At 44.6% G+C, this 19,460-nt stretch overlaps 1 protein-coding gene across 1 annotated transcript in view; it reads right to left on the bottom strand.

The window, feature by feature from the left end:
• Window positions 1-19,460, bottom strand: part of LOC119445132 (membrane-associated tyrosine- and threonine-specific cdc2-inhibitory kinase) — a 47,313-nt gene that overhangs the window by 22,387 nt on the left and 5,466 nt on the right. The window contains exons 5-8 of the mRNA XM_049662909.1: window positions 18,593-18,715; window positions 10,220-10,311; window positions 3,146-3,252; window positions 843-988 (exon numbers count right to left, since the gene is read on the bottom strand). Coding sequence (XP_049518866.1) covers window positions 843-988; window positions 3,146-3,252; window positions 10,220-10,311; window positions 18,593-18,715 — 468 coding nt within the window. The remainder of the gene's footprint in view (window positions 1-842; window positions 989-3,145; window positions 3,253-10,219; window positions 10,312-18,592; window positions 18,716-19,460) is intronic.

Genomic DNA, 19,460 nt, shown 5'->3' with positions numbered 1-19,460 from the left:
GTACTTGCCAGCCAGTGTCATTTACGCGTGCTTGCGCTTTCATATAGTTAAGGTGTCCGCCTCGAGCGAGACAGTTGCGGTGTCCACGGCAAGGATTGCGAAAATAAACAAACAAGAAACATTGCGCTTTGAAGGCAACATGGAGCTTTCTTTTTGTCGGTAGATTTCTCGGCGTCAGCATCTGTTTTGAGCGCGTCACTTATTACACGGTGCTTTGGTGGCGCGTGGCGCCAGAATCTGTGGCAAATAGCAACAGCACGGGCCGAGAGCCAACAGCGATGCCTTCGTGGATAGCTCATATGGTGACAACTTATGAACTGATAAGTTAATGGGCGGAATGTTTAAGTTTGGGGCTTTCACTACAACGACTTTTAAGAATAACGAACTATTTATCACAGTCCCCTGAAGCTTGTTATATCGAGATTTCACTGTAATGAATATCGGACTAACGACAGTTTACTGTCTGAAGAAGCTTCCCTTTTCTTTTTCTTCCAAGACAAGAGTTGTGCAACATGTTTCTACTACACTAGTTCACAGGATAGCACCATCACTGCAGCTCCCATCTGTCCGTAATATGCAGCTATGCCAATGAAGAACATCAATGCGCTTTTGCTTTAGCAAAGCAATGCAACACCCATATTCAAACAAAAGCAAACTGTGCCTGGTCCTCTGTCACTCCAAGCTGCTATGCATCACTTGACCATGAATAAACCTTTTTGTTTGAAATTAAAGAAGACAACTGCTTCACGACCTGCAACTGCTCACGGCCAGACTTGGTTTCCTAGGGCACTGCTGCTTTGTGAAGTTAAGAAATGCAAGCATGGAAGAGGCGAGTTGCTCACCGCTCTCCTTCGTGCCACGTAAAGCTTTCGCCGAAGGCGGACCTGGCGGACGTCTGGCAGGGCCAGCAGCTGGTCAGCCGTGATGCGCTGCTGTGGATCGGGGTGCATCATCTGCTGGATCACGCTGTGCAGCTGCGGTGAAAGACCTGCAAAATTACAAATGCACGGTCTCCAATGAGAACAACAAGGACAAGGATTATGTCAGGCTGGACTCGTACCATAAAGCAAAGTCATAGAGGGGAACTCCACAATGGGTTGTGTGCAATGTGTGGCAGCATGGTTGGCAGCAACGCAGCCTATGCTAGCACCCTGAAAAGGCCGGGTGACCAGGATGTCTATGATGAATTATCAATAACAGTCAACAGGGCTGTCCCAAAGCGCCCATATGATCAGGCCAATAGAGCCAGTGCAGGATACAGGAATATGCGTCGTACATAGTGGAGTTGAGTATCAAAAAGTGTATAATCAAATTTTTGAATCAACATATACTTCAGCTTTCAAAATATTGTGTCACTTTACGTACAAAAACTGAATAAAGAAAACATGCTACAAATCAACATTTACCTTTAAGGGTGGATGTAGCAATTGGGAATAGATGAAATTTGGCATGCAGGTGTGATTTGTTATGCTGATATGATAATTGAAATCAGTTTTGTGCTATCATAGTTTGAGTTACAACACTTGACAGCCTCTAATGATCATCCCCAAATTAATTAATTAATTACACATATGTTCGCCAAGATTTTCACATCCGCATGTTCACAAAGGCCCATTCTGTGCAATAAAGCTATTGGTTTATTTTTTAAATGCCGAAATGAACACTAAATTATTTTTGAACTTTCCTATGCATATTGTCTTACTAACGACCCTTACAAAAAAAATTTTTATGAGGTGCAGATAAAAATGGACAGCTTTGTTCCACTCATCAATGTTTCAGAATCTAAGTGCAAAAGACAGAATGATTTTGTCTTCATTCATTGTGAAATAGCACCGGGATGACTGAAAGAAACTGCACAAACAATGAAACCTGTGAAAACGGAGCTCGAAGCCCGACTTTTTTTGCAATTTTTGATGACAGCACTCTAAAAAAAGCTGTATTTTCGATTTCTATTGTGTATTTTATTATATTCCACCACGAAGTAAATGAAGGTCCAAGGATCGCGAAAAAAAATTAATCGAATAATCGAAAATTTTGACCAATTTGACCACTTCAATTGCCACGACCCCCCTTAATATCACACCAGGAACACTGAAAGGGCATATCAAGCATGTTAAGCTCTCCGGTCCAGCTGTGGACACAAAAAAAAACAATGTTTTGTGGCAGCACCGTGTCATGGGACACGAAACCATCTTGGCGTTACAGAAACTTTATTTCACTTATCAGAAAGAAAGAAACTTGCTTTAACAAACCAATTTTATTAACGTGCTGCCGGGATTTTCTTCAACATCCATATACTAGCAGCTGCTGCAGAGACTCTCTCCTGCCTCCAAGTGCTGTGCACGCAGGTAGACTTTGTCGAAGAGACACCAAGATGCCGTTTTAGTTGCAACATTGTAGACCAACACGTTGTGTTTTTTGTGTAGTGCAAGTGAAGTTTGGACATTGGGGTTATTGCTTGCTCGATCCTGCTCATGTAGCCTCAGCCAACTGATTGTGAACAAAAATAAATAATGATTAAAGCATTAACTGTTCAATATTTCACTTTAAAAAATCTTGAAAAAAATCATTAACTGGTAATCGTTCAATCTCCTCACCCTAGTGGAAAACACAGAATCACTAAACACAGATATAGTGAAACATTTGCAATGTGTTTGGTAGATTTCAGGCAATTGAAAACAACACCACTACAATGCTTCCAAAGAGTGTGCAAACTCCATTATACAGCCTTCCTGTCTAGTCTATGATTTACAAGTGGATTGGGTTTGCACACATCTGCGAATACCATGCGAATACAGTAGAACCCCGCTGATACGTTTTTCATGGGACGGTAAAAAAAAAGTAAGCACTTGGAAATGCAAGAGTCGAGAAACAAGAAAAATATAGAAATGAGAGTAGTGGTGAACTGCACACAATTTTATTATAATTCTTACGTGTGAAAAAAAAAGTCATCATTTGCCACCTGTCAAAGGTTCCGAAATTTAGAGAGCCACAGCCAATTTGCACGACGCCCTTTTTGGGTAATCCAATGATTGCTTTAAATTTTTTGCCTCTGAAAGGAAGCAGTGACAGCTCACCAAATTTGTTCAGCACCAGGCCTATAGAGTAGTAAATGCGGCAGTTGCAAGAGGAAGTACATGCTCACGCTGTGCAAGGTAATGAGGCAAGGTTCCCGATCGCAGAGCGTGCCAGTTGTCACCTCGACTGGGCAGCTCCAGGTCACAGGCCAGCTCTAGTACCGTGATACCTAGACTGAAAGAAGTAGACAGAACAAATGAAGTGTTAGCCAGTTTGAGGCCAACCCCATCTCATTCGTGTAAAATAATTTATTGAAAAGTAAACTTTCGAGAAAGAAATTATTAAAGGGGTGGTGGTTGTGGTTGGCTGCAGGCAGATCTGAGATGGAATAATGTAAGCATTCTGTTCCATCGATTTTCTTTTTTAGATATGATCAGTGGTGCGCAGTGCTTTGCCTACGTTTTCACAATGGTCAGCCAGTTGTGCGCAATGGACAATAAGAGAAATGGAATAGAGTGAAAGGAATCTTAGCAAGGTAAAAGTTTGGGCTAGTCGGTTGGTCATCCTAAATAGGCTTACTGCATTGTATGCATATTTAGAATAAAGGAATCCTAGCCTTGCTGGATGAAAGGAATCCTAGCCTTACCCTTGCAGTAATTGCCATTGATGGCTCTGCCTCTGCACTGTCAAATCCTGCATCTGCAGCATTAACATATACACAACAGGCGAAATCCTGTGACCGTCCACCCCGACATTCCTTTGGACACCATTCAGAACTTACAAACAGCAGTGTGGTTGTCTTTCAATTAAAGAAAAATGGGTGCTGCACCACTTTTAATTAAGTCAAGAAATGCACGTGAAGCTAAAATAGAAAATTTCAGAAACACTTTGCAGCAAAAAGCATTTCAATGCGTTCAGAAGAAACGGAGTTATTGGCAACCAAACACACCCCTCGTGGTACATCTGCTCCTTCACCCCGTGGTGGCTGCGGTATCTACGCTACATAGCAGACCACAGCTACATACAATGCGCAGCGTTTGCTTTGAGCATGACAGGGCTTGAGTGCGCGATCACATGCTCCTGTCTGGCCATGCTATGTGGTGCAGACCGGCTTTGTCCTTTACCAGCTTGACCGACGGATAGTAGCCACATCCGAATTCTGCATTTTGAAGCACTGTCAATAGCTCAACATGAAGCGAAGTCCGCCAAGGATTCTAACCAGGAGCAGCCAGGAGTGAGCACGGCTGGCAAGTGTGCGTGACGTCCCTTAAGTTTCGCGCAATTTGAGGCTAGTTGTGGGTCCAAACCTAATTGAAATTAGAGAGACCCGAAAGCTACGATACAAATAAGCAGTCTGGTGAAAGTTCAGTAGGTACGTGGGCGTCCGCAACCGAGCATGAGCAGACGATAGTCAGCTTCTTCAGGAAGCATATTCTTATCGAATTTCGAAAGCAGTTTTTCGCTTACTTCAGCCTATTTATTAAACTGCATCAATAAATATACACGGTAACAGTAGGAAGAAGGGCATTGATCCAAACACTCATCTTGAATGATGTCAGCTATTGGCCAATAGCAGCCACGTATGGGCATATGCTACATGACGAAATACAGTTGAACCTGCTTATAACGAACCTCCATATAATGAATTCCTGGATATAACGAAGTTTTTCTATTCCCCGCTGTTACTTCATAGAAGCACATGTATTTGAGACCTCTACGTAACGAAGTGGCAGCGGGAGACCCCCTCGATATAACGAATTTTCCCCTTCGACAACCTAGAGATTTTGCCCCAAATTTTGTCATTTTTGCGCGAGCAGCAACCGGAAGCACCTTCACCGCCACGACGAAATGCGAAGCGAGCGCACGTGTGTGAGGCGGGCCTGCATCCCTTGACCCGGTGATCTTGCCGCCGCAGGCGTGACCTTTCCCCCTCCCTTCATTCAAACCTGATCCTGCCGCTTGCTGCAGCTGGCCTAGCCCACCAAGCCGGCACTCTCTCCTTTTCCAGTTGATTTTGTCGACGTGCTGGTACACAGTGCGACACATCACACTCGATGAGCGTGTGCACGTGCTGTCAAACGCTGGCGGCATGTGGAAGCGCCGCAGGAGAAGCGAGCGAAGCTACCTTTGTGCTGTTGTCTATCACTTCAACGCAAACTGAGTGCCGAGAACACACAGCACGCACAAAGCTACGAGCCGCCGACGCACCTACACTGCTAGACTCTGCCCCAACGCAGATCGCTTTCAAGATACGGTCCGCGCGCCGCCGCAAAGTACCCAGTTGATGCCAGAGTACAGTACAACGCCGCCCCGCTATCCCTCCCCCCTCGCTCCCTTGCCGGTGCCTCGAGCGCAACGGAAGAAGGCGCGCTTCCTCCCTGCTTTTCTTGTGCGCGTGAGAATTAGATGCAGTCGTTGGCTCCCCTCGCACGTTTTCACTCGCACATACAGCATACGGCGCGTGGTGACTGTGTTATCGCCCTTGGACTTTATACTGAATATCTATGAGCCAAAACCAATTTTAGGGCCACAATGCATCATAGACACCATCTTTATATAGCAAATACGGATCTCAAGGGCCATACTTTTGCTGGCGGAAACCGAAAATACGCCATAGTTGTCCCCCCCCGGCACTTTGGGAAGCCAATGCCATCGTCAAGCCACCAAGCCAAGCAACATGAAAAGTCAAAATGGTCGCTCGAGCCGGCGCGGGATGGCAGTTCGCAACGTATGATGCGGGAAAGGTCCCACAGTTGCTGACACAACAGCGGGGTTACTGCAGTGGTGCCACTGATGAATTGAGATTTGGAGCAATTTTTGGAGCAGCAAAATCATAATTTTGGAGCAGTTTGGAGCATCCAAATTCAGATTTCAGAGCACTTTGGAGCTAATAAATGGCAGCTGCTGGACACGTCCCAAGCTATTTCAAACACTCAAAATTGACAAGTGTTATTCCAGAAAGTATTTGCTTGCTGTAAAACAATGTTGCTCTGCCTCTAAGTACATGAGTTTCCCTTTAATTTAGATGAAGACAACAAACCTGTTGACACAGTGTGCTGTAATTAGTTTATTTCAAATTGAGTGAAGCTGCTCATACGTTTCCTTTTACATCGTATGATTTTTTTCAATGACAGCTGACACTTTGTGATGTTTTCAACAAGGCTTTAGCATCAGTCAGAAGCACCTGGCCAGACTCAATGTCATCAATGCTTTTCTGAACCAGGCCAGCCTTGATGAGCTTCTCGTAACGGTCAGTCATTGCTTCAGACGACACCAGGTACTTTTCAATGGTATCGACTGGTTCAACTGGCGTTGACTGATTATTATAACACCAGCAATTCAAACAAGCTCGATTATTCGGATTACTTTGAGGCACCATCACTGGCCCATAAGTTTAAAGTATAAGTACGACCGAAATTTCGGACACCTTAAGGTACGCCACTCTATATACCGTATTTACACGATTGTAAGTCGACTCGAATGTAGGTCGACCCCCCCAAAATTGCATGTCTCAAAAAAAAAAAAAAAAAATTGGGAGGGGGGGGGAGAAAAATCACGCGAGTGAATTTTACACAAGGGAAACTTATTGATGGGGTTGCTAAGACTCTAGTGACTCATCGTCACTAGAGTTGACCTCACTGGTACTGCTGCAGTCATAGCTGCTGCGGTCCCAAAGCACGCATTCATCAAAAGTGAGTCCACACTTTGCGAACGACTGCACCACGACATCGCGCGGTACAGCCCCCCACGCAGAGAGGACCCACCCGCACACGGTAGCCAGAGAGGACAAATTTTCTCGCGCTGAAGCCGCCACTGCCGCACCACACGTTCACTGACTACAGACTTGCGTCCCGCTGCGCAGTTGTTAGTTTCGTCAACATGGAGGATAGCAGCCCGTTTGAACGCTGCTGAGAACAAGCGCCGAAAGTTCTTGGCACTCATGACAGGCGCGACGATTCAGCACAACAGCAGAAGTGACAGATGCGAGCGGCTGTCGAAAACAATCGTCTCTCAAAGAAAAGCTCTTCCGCGAGCTACCAATACCCCCCAAACGGCGGCTCTTCCGCCATCTACCAATACCCCCTAAACGGCAGCTCTTCCATGATCGATGCTCCCACAAGAGCCGTGCGCTCGTGGTGCGCGCAATCAAAATGTATGCAATACAGTAAATTATTACGCTACGCTTCTACCGTAACCATAAAAACGTAGGCGCAAAGTTGTAACGAGGCCGTAGCGCCCCTGATTTCTCGTTTCTCTTGCCGTTACTAGCGGTACACGGTTCGGTTTCGATTCTAAGTTGACCCCCCAACATTGGATTGCCAAATTTGAAAAAATCGGTCGACCTACAATCGTGTAATATGGTAATTAGGACTCCGCCTGCACGACAGCGTGCCAATCTGACTGCCGAGTTGAGCGGAAATAGCAATATTTTGGCGTTGATACGTCGCTGACATCGCCGCAGCATGGTGGTCGGCCATGTTTCCGACACCTGGAAACCGAAACTAGCGAAGCGTAGTTACCAGCGCCGACCGCGCCCAAACCGTCGGGCAAGCGAACTCCGGCAAATCATTCAGGAGTACATTCGGGTTGACTCCGCGCTTCCAGCATTTATTTATTGACGTGTTAGCTAGCAACACCCTTGCGGCAACTTAGGTTGTTTAAGCGGCGCCGACTACACCCTCGATGTCTCCGCCGATGAGGACACTGATTATAAAAAAAACAAAAAACGCCATCATTCGGCTATGATAGCGCAGTGTACTACTGCGCGGTGTTTTTGTAGCGATGCATTCCGCTCAATACTATATGTCGCCCTTATCATCCACCGTTATCTGCCGGTCGATATATATAACGCAGGCGGAGCGCCACAAGGAGTGACAGCAAAAAAGGCATCGCTACAAATTCGCGGTCCAGGTGTTGCCAAAGGTTGAGGATTCGGTGCATGCATTGATTGTACTTTCATCTATTTGTGGTGACAGCATAACAATGGTAGAGATACGGACTGACCAGATCGTAGGCAAGCGTACGTGCGCACAGAACCGCGTTGACAAACTTCGGCTTTAATTTTTGGACGATCCCTTTCTGGCATACTTTCGCTTTCGCAACATTTCGCGCGACTAGCACTGGACACATCGACGGATGATAGTGTTCCTGGCACACTATAGCAAGTATGCCGAAGCTGATGCTAGTGAAGCGAAATCCCGCGAAAGTGAATGTATCCCCGAAAGTGGTCAACCGCGAAAAAGGTACTTTTTTGGCCACTGGTGGAATAAATTCAGTTCTTTTTTGGCGCATTTATTATTTCCGACTCCCAATTATTTTGACTTTTAGGCGGTCCCCATCGAGCATGAATTATCGATCGCCGACGTATAGATAATGTACGTCTGCGGGCCACTGCGGCCACACATGTAATGCGCAGTCGCTAATTTTGGCGCACTTCGGCGCAAAATCATGCATTTTAATCAGGATGGCGCAGCAAATCTCGTATGGCGCAATCTGGCGCATTTGGCGCAGGTGTGGGAGCACTGAATGCATTGGGTTCTATGGGAGCTGTGCGAGGACCGGCCGAAAACGACATAATAGCCGTGAAAACGCAGCCCCCGGGAACGTAACAGCGGGGTTCTACTGTAACACTATATGAAGCTACAACACCATCGTCACGCTCACTCTTCGTTTCCGATGCCTTGCGCTTGTGCGAAACAACACGCGTCCATGCATCCGATACCTGGTGTGACATTCCAAGGATGAGTGCTGCGACGAAAACGGAAAACGGGTGTGCGTTACAATTGAGGGTGCGTTAGAATCGAGTAAATATGGTAAGCGTTTCTTTTTCGAATTTTCGTGCCGAACCTGCATATAACGAAATCCTCTTTATAACGAAGTTTTTCGGGAATTTGTCAATTTTGTTATATCCAGGTTTAACTGTACAGTGCCCGGAAAGAGCGAAAGATTCTGTTGAAAAGAAAGTGTTTGAGAAAACGGTGATCTCACTGCTCCATTTGAGAGTTCGATGCGCCGCACAATACTGCAAAATTTTGCCAAGATGTTCCCAGCAGTGTATGCTATCTGTGGACTGCGTTTTTTCACCATGCCTAAGGTGTGGTTCAGGACCTCTTAAATTCTGGGGCTTTACATGCCAAAACCACGTTCAGGTTCTGATGAGACATGCTGTAGTGTGGCACTCGAAATGAATTTTGACCACCTGAGTTTTACTATGTAAAGCTAAACAGGGGCGTTTTTGCATTTCACCCCCCCTTGAAATGTGGCCACCGCAGCTGAGGTCTAAACTGTGACCTTGACTTTCAACTACAGCCTGTATTGTTGTGCCCAATTTCCTTGATGTTCCAGCATAGCATAGGTGATCTGATGAGAACCAGCATATTCAGCATGACATGGTCAGCCGCAATTGCATGGAACTTGAGAATGGTAGACTTCCCAGAAATTTGTGTCGGCAAGCTTACGTTTGTACTCCTCGAATTTAGAGCAGGTCAGCAGCTTTGTCGGGCGGGGCATTTCGGCGGAAAGTTCTGACCTGCCTGCTTGGTGAGAATCGTTGCGACACAAGACACCGACACACGTTGAACTGGTGGGGCCCACCAGCTTTGTCATTTTCCTATGCATAGCATTTTTTAAACAACATCGGGAAACCAAAACAAAGTCTAGCTGGCAGACGATGCTGGAATACAACTGCCACCAGACCAAACATGACGCTCACTTCGTGCCGCCTGCAGCACGAAACGGCGGTGCGTTTGAGTGATCGCCTATTAAAAGCGTGCAGTATTCTTCCAACAGTACTATTCCACACGCAATGTGAAACAAATAAGTGAAGATGCTTATCGCAATAGGGTTCGCAGCAAGAGCTGGGAGTGCGAAGCGCAAGAACCTGTGAAGAAATCTGTACTGGATGAGGAAATTGAGGTGCCGGCAGTCCCAGGCGACCTGAGCAGGTGCCTACTGCTGTCGATCACACGTGCCTCGCGCCTTTTCCTGTTGGCATGGGATCTAACCACCGGATAATGCATTATACGATCACAGTTTGGCGATTCACTGAACAATGGTGACGAAACATAGTGTTTTCCGGGAATGTATAAACCATTAAAAGTGAAGTGCAACTGTATTTGCTCATTTTTTGTGTTCTCGATTGCACACGTTGGCACCGGGAAATCACACGAAACGGGAGTGTCTCAACGGGGTTCCACTGTACCTGAAGATGTCGGCTGCCTTGGTGAAGTGGCCCTCCATCAGCTCTGGTGCAAGGTAGCAAGGGTCGCCGTCCAGAGGGTCTGAGGGGTCATCCTGCAAGATAAAACACCTGGTGAAAACAATTTTGGTGGGCATACTTTGGTACAAGAATTGCAGTTCTTTAAAAGGAGATGCGGGCCTTTGAGCCAAAATTTTTTAAATCTTTATTCGTTGAGCTATGGTGCTGTAAACTTCTACATATATGTAATTTGATGGGCTTATTTCAAATACGAAGTCCATTTTTGTTTATCTCCTTTAAATATATCTTCTGCAAACGTTTGCAAAGAATGTGTCCTTTCGATTTCGCTAAATAGGGCACCAATACTTTTTGTATAGTTCAAGGAATGCCGTAAGACCAACCCTATTGCTCTGCCTCACCTAGAACACGAGTGCAAGGTTTCAAAGTTGGAACTCGAAACAGTGTTTTTCTGGTGCCTAACTTTGAAGTCTCGCAACTCGTGTTCTAAATAAGGTAGAGCAATAAGGTTGGTCTTATGGCATTCCTTGAATGATACAGAAGCCATTGATACCCTGTTTGCCAAAATCGAAAGAACACATATTTTGCAAACCTTTGCAAAAACTTATTTCAAGGAAGCTCACATAAAATTAGAACTAGAGGAGATAAACAAAAATGGACTGCATATTCAAAATACAGTGGAACCTCGATGATACGAATCTCACGGGGTCACGAAAAATATTCGTATTAGCCGAAATTCGTATCATCGAAATACAATTAAAACGCTAAATTAAAGAGTCAGAGGTGAACTCACTCAGGCACATGCCCGTAAAAAGCATTTACAGTATAGATCACTTATAACGTAACCGTTTATAGTAAAGAACTGGCAACAATGCAGCCTTTTCCGACTCCCGTTTACCCTCCCATAGAACTCCATGTATACGCATACCGCTTACAGTGCAGCCGCGTGAGACGAAATACCGGTTATAATGCGGCTTCCAGGGTAAAATATCGCCGACAAGGGTGGTAGCGAGCACGCTTCTCAACGAGGTGTGCCCACCGATGGGAGAGGAGATCAACGAGGGCGATGCGGAGGAGGAGCATGAGACGTGGAGCATGAGTCCAAGGGCGATAAAACGTCGCTGCGCGCAGCATGTGCCAGTAAAAGTGCGCCTTCATGGAGAGCGAACGCACAGCGGAGAGAAAACGCGACTTCCGTGGCGCGAGAGGCCGTGGGGGTAAGGGAGGGGGGCGTGACGACGCTGTGCTACGTCACCAAATGCGTATCTTGCAACCGAGCGCAAGGGTAACTGGCGATGCAATCTCCCACGCGAAAGGAGCAAAGCGGGAAGGTAGCGCGAGAGGGAGGGAGTGGGGGGGGGGGCTTTTACTGTGTCAACAAATGCGTTCTTCTACTTTGCGCCTGTGCCGGCTGTCGGTGTTGTCGCGCACACCTTATCTTGAAAGCGATCTCCACACGGCTCTGACCTTTGTATGCCCCGTGCTTATGCCGCTCAGTTTCCATTGAAGCGATAGACCGCACGAGCCTTCGCTTGTGTCGGCGGCCGCGCGTGGGGAAGAGCGGCCGCCGCAGCGAGCGAAGAGACAAAAGGAAAAGCGCAAAAGCAACAAATGCGCCGCCGCTTCAAACTCTTCGCGCCCAGTCGCGGCTTCCGCGCTGTCCGGCGCTGCGTCCGCGCCTTCGCACCAAAAGAGAAAGGGAAAACTGCGCGTGACTGCTCGCTGTTCTCTTTCGCGGCCGTCGGTGGGGCGGCATTTATTCGTATCAACCGACGCGGGTCGAAAATCGATTCGTAACAACCGTTTTCTAGCACGTTGCAAAGTAATGGGGTTCGGCCGGGGCCTCAGAAAAATTCGTATCCGGAAATTCGTATTAGCCGTGATCGTATCATCGAGATTCCACTGTAAGCACATATCATTACATATATATACAACCTTTCAGCACCGTGTCTCGAAGAATAAATTTTTTTATTCTAGAACCCATTTTCCCCCTTAAAGCAGGTACAAATACAAACTAAATGAAAATATTAACCAAGCTCCCCCCCCCAACACAGCTTTTATTCCAGCTCGGAAACAGCCAGATGAACTCAACATCCCTTTGATTGCTTCTATGCTCAGGCATTTTCTTATGCCACATACATTTCCATACACAGCTGCAAACGCTAGAGCAACTCCTTTACTGCCTGCATTTGCCACAAAATAAACAGGCATCACCTATGCAAGACATAGGAAGGCATTCTGCGTTTCAATGTAACATTTCTTTACATATATTGAAACTCTGTTACATAAAAAATAACAAACAGATGTCTGTGTGACTGCATGGTTTACACATTATCTGTAGCACCCCTCCTCCAAAACCGTGCATCAAGTACTAGAGGCACAGCAATTGGCAAACAAGAAGCAATTTGACTTCACATTAGCTACACAAGTTATAGCGGCAGAGATTATTCCACATTAAAAACCATTTCACCATTAAGCACACGGAGTGGCAGACTCGAAGTGCCTGTACTGTGGCCTGCAGTACAGGCTGCAGAACTTGGACAGAAACACGACAGCTACCACGACACCCATCAGGGTGTCCACTTCAGGTACCAGATGGGACTAGCATAATAATTCCCCTAGAATCCAGAATATATTTGCAACATTACCAGCTTAAACGAATGCTATAGAGAAACAGTACATCAGTTAAGACTGAAGTCTTCCACCAAAATATTTTCATTGGTTCTGTGGTAAGAGATTGACTACTACTAGACAAGAAAATGATGACTGAACTAGTAGATCTTTAATTTTATGTTGAAGGCACAGAGCCAGTACGTTGGTATGAAATCATGAACTTCAATACAGTTTCTTGTGTTTGTGCCCCAAAGGAGCTCAGTAGAAATTCTGTAAACTTGTCAAGGTCAGTCTTTAGCTCCTTTAGATTACCATGTAGTCCACCAATGTTGCCATTGTAGCTGCCCTATGTTTTTTTCCCCAACAGTGTTGCTAAATAGCTGATTTTCTTTTAAGCGTATGCATTGTCTACTAGTACTGTATTTCGTCCCTCTATCACTACTTTGTAGCTCCTCCCTTCTATAATGCTTCATAAAGAAAGCCAGAGTGTATCAAAAATAAATAAATAAAAATATAAAATAATATGTAGTCCATCAGCAAACTGAACTTCCAAGGTGGTATTGCCACCTGTATTTCACTTCTTGCGTCTTCAGAATCTGTCACGGTACGAGTGGCTTTTTCGGTATTGCAGAAGGGCAACTTACAAATAAAGCTTGACACATTTTTCTCTTTAGTGTTCCTGAAGAGTAGTCTGCGTAAGCATTTTCACGAAATTCAGGTGTTGTCCTTATGTCTCCACTCATTCTTGATCGTATGTGTTTCAGAGACTTGGCTTGGTGATAGGAATCTCTACTGCTTTCCTTCATATAATGCCTAATATTGCGACTGTACTTCCTCTCAACATGGTGGTGCAGCCATAATTATTCTTTCTGGGATCAGGTTCAGACGAAGGCTAGATCTTCATCTAAACATCTGCGACTGCGAGTCAGTGCGGATCGAAGTTGATTACTCTGTATTAGGTGAAGATTATAAAAACGTCTACGGTTCCATTTATCGATCTCCACATTCCCTGATTGCGGCCTTTTGTGATGCACTGGATACCATTCTTGATATTATCTCGAGAAAAAACAAGTCCGTTGTCCTAATAGGCAACAAATATTAACTTACTTGATGCTTCTTCCTCATGCCTTCTCTAATACGCTAGTTGTTTTCATGGTTACGGCCTCAAATCTCTTCTTTCTCTTTCTACTTGCTGCTGTGTTGATGGCTCAGGAACACTAAATGATCATGCTCTGTCCAACCTCCTCTTCCCTCTTTCTGCATTCATTCTTCAGTCACATAACAGATCATTTTCCCATAGCTCTTTGCTTTCACAGCAGTCTTCGTGTCAATAACACAAGTTTTGTTAAACACTTGTTTGATCGTGTTAAATTTGTAGAATATCAAACTCTGATTGGTCTTGTGTTACGTCAATGGACAATGTTGAGCCAGCTTGCAGAAACTTTGTCTCAAGAATAACCAACTGTATCACTTCATCCGTGACGTCAGTACAGTGTCCTAAAGGTTATTCCTCTCCTAGGAATACCTGGTTAACACAAGGATTACTTATTAGCTTATGTAAAAAGATTACCTATATAAAAAAACCAAAAGGCAACCATTTATTCTGTACCTAAAAGATCGCTACAAACAATACTGTAATACTTTGAATACACTGATAAAGAATGCAAAGAAGAGCTACAGTTAAACCTGGATATAACGAAATTGACAAATTCCCAAAAAACTTCGTCATAAAGAGGATTTCGTTAAATGCAGGTTCGGCAAAAAAAAAACGCTAACCCTATTTACTCCGATTGTAACGCCCACCCGTTTTCCGTTTTCGTCAAAGCTCTCATCCTTGGAATGTCCCACCAGGTACTGGATGCGTGGACGCGTGTCGTTTCGCACAAGCGTGAGGCATCGGAAACGAGCGAGCGTCACGGTAGCGTCGTATAGTGTTACAGTAGAACCACGCTGTTACATTCCCGGGTGCTGCGTTTTCCCGGCTGTTACGTCGTTTTCGGCCGGTCCCGGCACAGCTCCCATTGAACCCAATGCATTGTTAACCCCGCTGTTGCGTCGCAACTGTGGGACCACTCCCGCATCATACGTTGCGAACAGCCACCCCGCGCCGGCCCGAATGGCCATTTTGACTTTTCATGTCGCTTGGCTTGGTGGCTTGACGATGGCATTGGCCGCCCAAAGTGCCGGGGGCGACAACTATGACGTATTTTCGGTTTCCGCCAGCAAAAGTGTGGCCCTTGAGATCCATATTTCCTATCTAAAGATAGTGTCTATGACGCGTTGTGGCCCTAAAATTGGTTTTGGCTCATAGATGTTCCGTATAAAGTCCAAGGGCGATAACGCAGTCGCCACGTGCCGTATGCTGTATGGGCGAGTGAAAACGTGCGAGGGGAGCTGACGACCGCATCTAAATTTCCCGGTGCAAGAAAGAAAAGCAGAGAGAGAGTGAGTGAGATTTCCAATTACAAACCAATTGGTATTCTTACATTCTTTAGCAAAGTTACTGAAAAACTAATCCACATTTGTCTGTCTAGCTATCTTGAAAAATTTAACTTATTTCACCCTAGACAATTTTGATTCTGTCACAGGTATTCAACTAACCTTGCTCTCATTTACTTCACTGATAAATGCAAAATAGAAATTGACAAAGGTAACTACAATGGTTCTATTTTTTGGGGTTTCACTAAAGCTTTTGATACAATTAATCATGATATTCTATTCTCTAAACTTGCTTCTTATGGCATTGAAGGAACCCTTCTAAACCTTTTTTGAAGTTACTTATCTGATCGTGAGCAAGTAACATACATTTCTGGTATTTCTTCTAACAAAAGAATAATTAACATTGGGGTTCCACAAGGCTTAATTCTTGGTCCGCTTTTATTTTTATTATACATTAACCATCTACCTAAATGTCTAACTTCACTAGCTGAATGCATCCCATATGCCGATGACACCACTCTTTTATCTTCGGGTAACTGTCTCTTAGGTGTAGCTAAAGGGACTCCTGAGGATTCATGATGGGAATGTCATGACATGCGTGTCATGTAGGGCATGAAAGAGCCGTCTACGTCTTGGTGCTGTCATGGTCGTTTCATTAACTATCTTATAACGACCCTTAATGCTGACCTTATAGATATCTCGACTTGGTGTGCTAAAAACAAACTTATAATAATTGCTTCTAAACCTCAGTTTATATTCTTCAGTTCTAGGCCCACTAACGATTCGCAAGTTGTGTCAATGTTTATTGATTTGCATGCTATTTATCCATCCAACCAATGTTCTTTCCTTGGCGTCGAACTTGATTTGCACTTAAAATTTAACTTACACATCCATGAACTACAAAGAAAAACTTCATACGGTATTAAGATTCTACTCAAAGCTACATGTTATTTTGATTTACATACTCTAGTTACTCAATACTATGCATTCCTTCATAGACATCTTAACTATTGCATAACTTTCTAGGGTTAAACCTATCACTCTCACCTTTCTGCCTTACAACATGTCCAAAATCAAGCAATCCGAATTACTAAAAGTAATCGCTGATCACATGTTACCGAACTGTACCGCAATCTTAACACACTCTGCATTACTAATATTGTGAAATTTCATATTTACATAATTGCATATCGAGCAATAAATGACCATCACCTTCTTAAATTTGTTTTCATGCAAGGACTTACCAGTACAAACATTACAGGCTTTAAATGCGAAGCAGTTCTTGGCGAACATTTGCTACTTTGACAGTATCTATCTAGCCGCCCACATCTTTGTGCTCTCATGGTTGTTTCGTTAACTTTGTATCTACCAAAATTGGCATACTATGACAAGAGTATATGATGAACATAAATGATGTCATAACATGAATGTCATGACATGCGTGTCGTAGGTCATGACAATGACCCAGCGGAAAAGGTTAACACTCAAAAACCACTGAAAAGGGTTCGGACGTGGTTACTAAGTGAAGGAAACACTAAATGATGCCGGTAGAAGTCATAGTCATGAGCAATCGCCCATAAAAAATGACAATGACTCAGTGAAAAAAGATTAACACTAAAAAAACCACTGGAATGGTTTCTGACGTGGGTACTAATTGAAGGAGTCATTAAAGGATGATGGTAGAATTCATAGTCATGCGATGACTAAGCAAAAATGACAATGACTCAGCGAAAAAAGATGAACACTCAAAACCCAATGGAATGGGTTCGGATGTGGTATTAAGTGAAGGAAAAGGCTAAAGGTTGATGGTCGAAGTTATAGTCATGAGCATGACTATGGCTTTCACCTTAAGGTCTCTTAGGCGTAGCTAAAGGGACTCCTGAGGATTCATGACAGGAATGTCATGACATGCATGTCATGTAGGGCACGAAAGAGCCGCCTACGTCTTGGTGCTGTCATGGTCGTTTCGTTAAATTGGTAGGCTCCCCGCACACTGCTTCGCATAACATCGATTCCCCCCCCCCCCCAGTGTGGGATCCGCCGTTTTTTCTCTAAACAACAATTTTTTACTTCCAAAAGTTTGTACTAACTACGGTACTCAAAGAGTTGATTTTGTTTTATTTAAATTGTGGAATTCTTTGCCACAAGCTGTTTCTATTTCATCATTTAAACGTTTGCTTCACGATTTTATTTGTAACCAATATCACAATTCGACTAGTGAAATACCCTGACCTTTACCATTAAATGCTGAATACTGACTATTCATTTATTGACTAGAATTGTTTAATCACTGAACCTGTTTAATTGTATTCATAATTGTGTTACTGCTCATATTTTATTGTAACAGTTTTTTATTATTCTTTTTGCTGTTTAGCAATTTTACATTTCATGTAACCTATCATAGGAGGTCCCCCTACAGTGTTTTCACTATGGGACCTCCTTCTGCATGATATCATACCCACTTCTGTACATGAACAAGAAGAAAGGGAACCGAGGGGCCCGATTTTTAATAAGCATATCATAAGAAGCCAACAAACAATAACACCAAGGACAACAGCGGAAATTAATTGTACTAATTAATTGAATTAAAGAAAATGTTCAATTAATGGAAAATGAAAACGGATGAAAAAACAACTGTCCGCAGGTGGGGAACGAACCCACGTCTTCGCATTACGCGTGCAATGCTCTCACCATTGAGTTACCGCAGAACCGTTTTTCCATCCACTTTCTGGGGTATTTATGTTTTACAACTAAAAATCGGGCCCCTTGGTTCCCTTTCTTCTCGTTCACTAATAACGAGGGCTCGAATCCGGCAACAATGATGCCTTCAGGTAGCATATGTGGGTTTATTGACCAGTTGCCATCACCCAAAAAGATCACGTGCTCGTGATGCCTGCGGCAGAAAGGATGTTCCACATCTGCCCTATGGTATGTGAGTGGTGGCGCTGGCTAACACTCCCAGGGTTAGTTCTAGTTGTAAAATATAAATACCCCAGAAAGTGGATGGGAAAACGGTTCCACGGTAGCTCAATGGTGAGAGCATCGCACGCGTAATGCGAAGACGTGGGTTCGTTCCCCACCTGCGGACAGTTGTTTTTTCATCCGTTTTCATTTTCCATTATTTGATCATTTTCTTTAATTCAAATAATAAGTACAATTATTTTCCCCTATGTTGTTCTTGGTGTTATTGTTTGTTGGCCACTTCTGTACATGTATTTTATCACAATAAACTGCAAAGAGTCTCAGTACTTGCTCCCATCTTTCCACCACCATCACAAGGGAGCAACACATAGGCAACATACGAACCCGCTTGAGGTCGAGGACGAGGCCAAAGTCACCTAGCTTGTAGTAGCCATCCTTAGAGATGAAGATGTTTTCCGGCTTGATGTCCATGTGGGCCAGGTCATGGTCGTGCAAATGTTTCACACCCTGCGACAACACAACAGACTCCAATAAAGACAGCTGCTGCTCAATCCACTGCCGCGTTTATGCAGAGCTAAGGCACCTTTATCACAATGTATGCATTTGTACACACAATGTTTTTGTCAGTTATGCTTAGCAGTTGCAAGGACCAAACCACGGACACTGAGCATAAGTTAGTTTTGGCCACCCAGGGTTCCTTAATGGGCCCCTAGATGCACACGAGCATTTTTGTGAGAGTCCCTACCAAGACTTCCTACAAGTTTGCTCAGATTTCTGTTGCTCCGAGTGTTCTTTCATTTCCCCTTCATCGAAATGCAGCTGGGCATTGAACCACTGACCTCTTACTTGTCAGCATAATGCCACAGCCACTGAGCCATCACGGTAGGCAAAAAGCCAACTCCAAAATAGCCATTGGTGTCTGCTTACCAGTGACGTGATAAGTGACAGTGGATAACAAAAGCAATGATCAATGAAATGTCCTGCATACCGTAAAATTCCGAGCAAGCGCCCCCACCCGTGCAAGACCCCCCCCCCCCTATCTTCACTGCCAACTTCAAATTTCCGCGCCGTTCCGGGAAAGCGCCCCCCCCCCTCCCGCTCCACATTAACACTGGCCTGCCACATCCAGTCCACGAAAATAATGGCAAATTCGGCAAATCGCACCGGTGCGCATCGGGGCGCCCCGATGAGCCATTTCATCGAATCATGGTCGTACCCGGGCGCCCCAGTGTGCACACGAGTGCATCGGGGC

This window comes from Dermacentor silvarum, chromosome 1 (assembly GCF_013339745.2).
Source record: "Dermacentor silvarum isolate Dsil-2018 chromosome 1, BIME_Dsil_1.4, whole genome shotgun sequence".
Classification (NCBI taxonomy): domain Eukaryota; kingdom Metazoa; phylum Arthropoda; class Arachnida; order Ixodida; family Ixodidae; genus Dermacentor; species Dermacentor silvarum.
The sequence above is the reverse complement of the archived record's forward strand: the minus strand, read 5'-3'. Positions and strand labels throughout refer to the sequence as shown.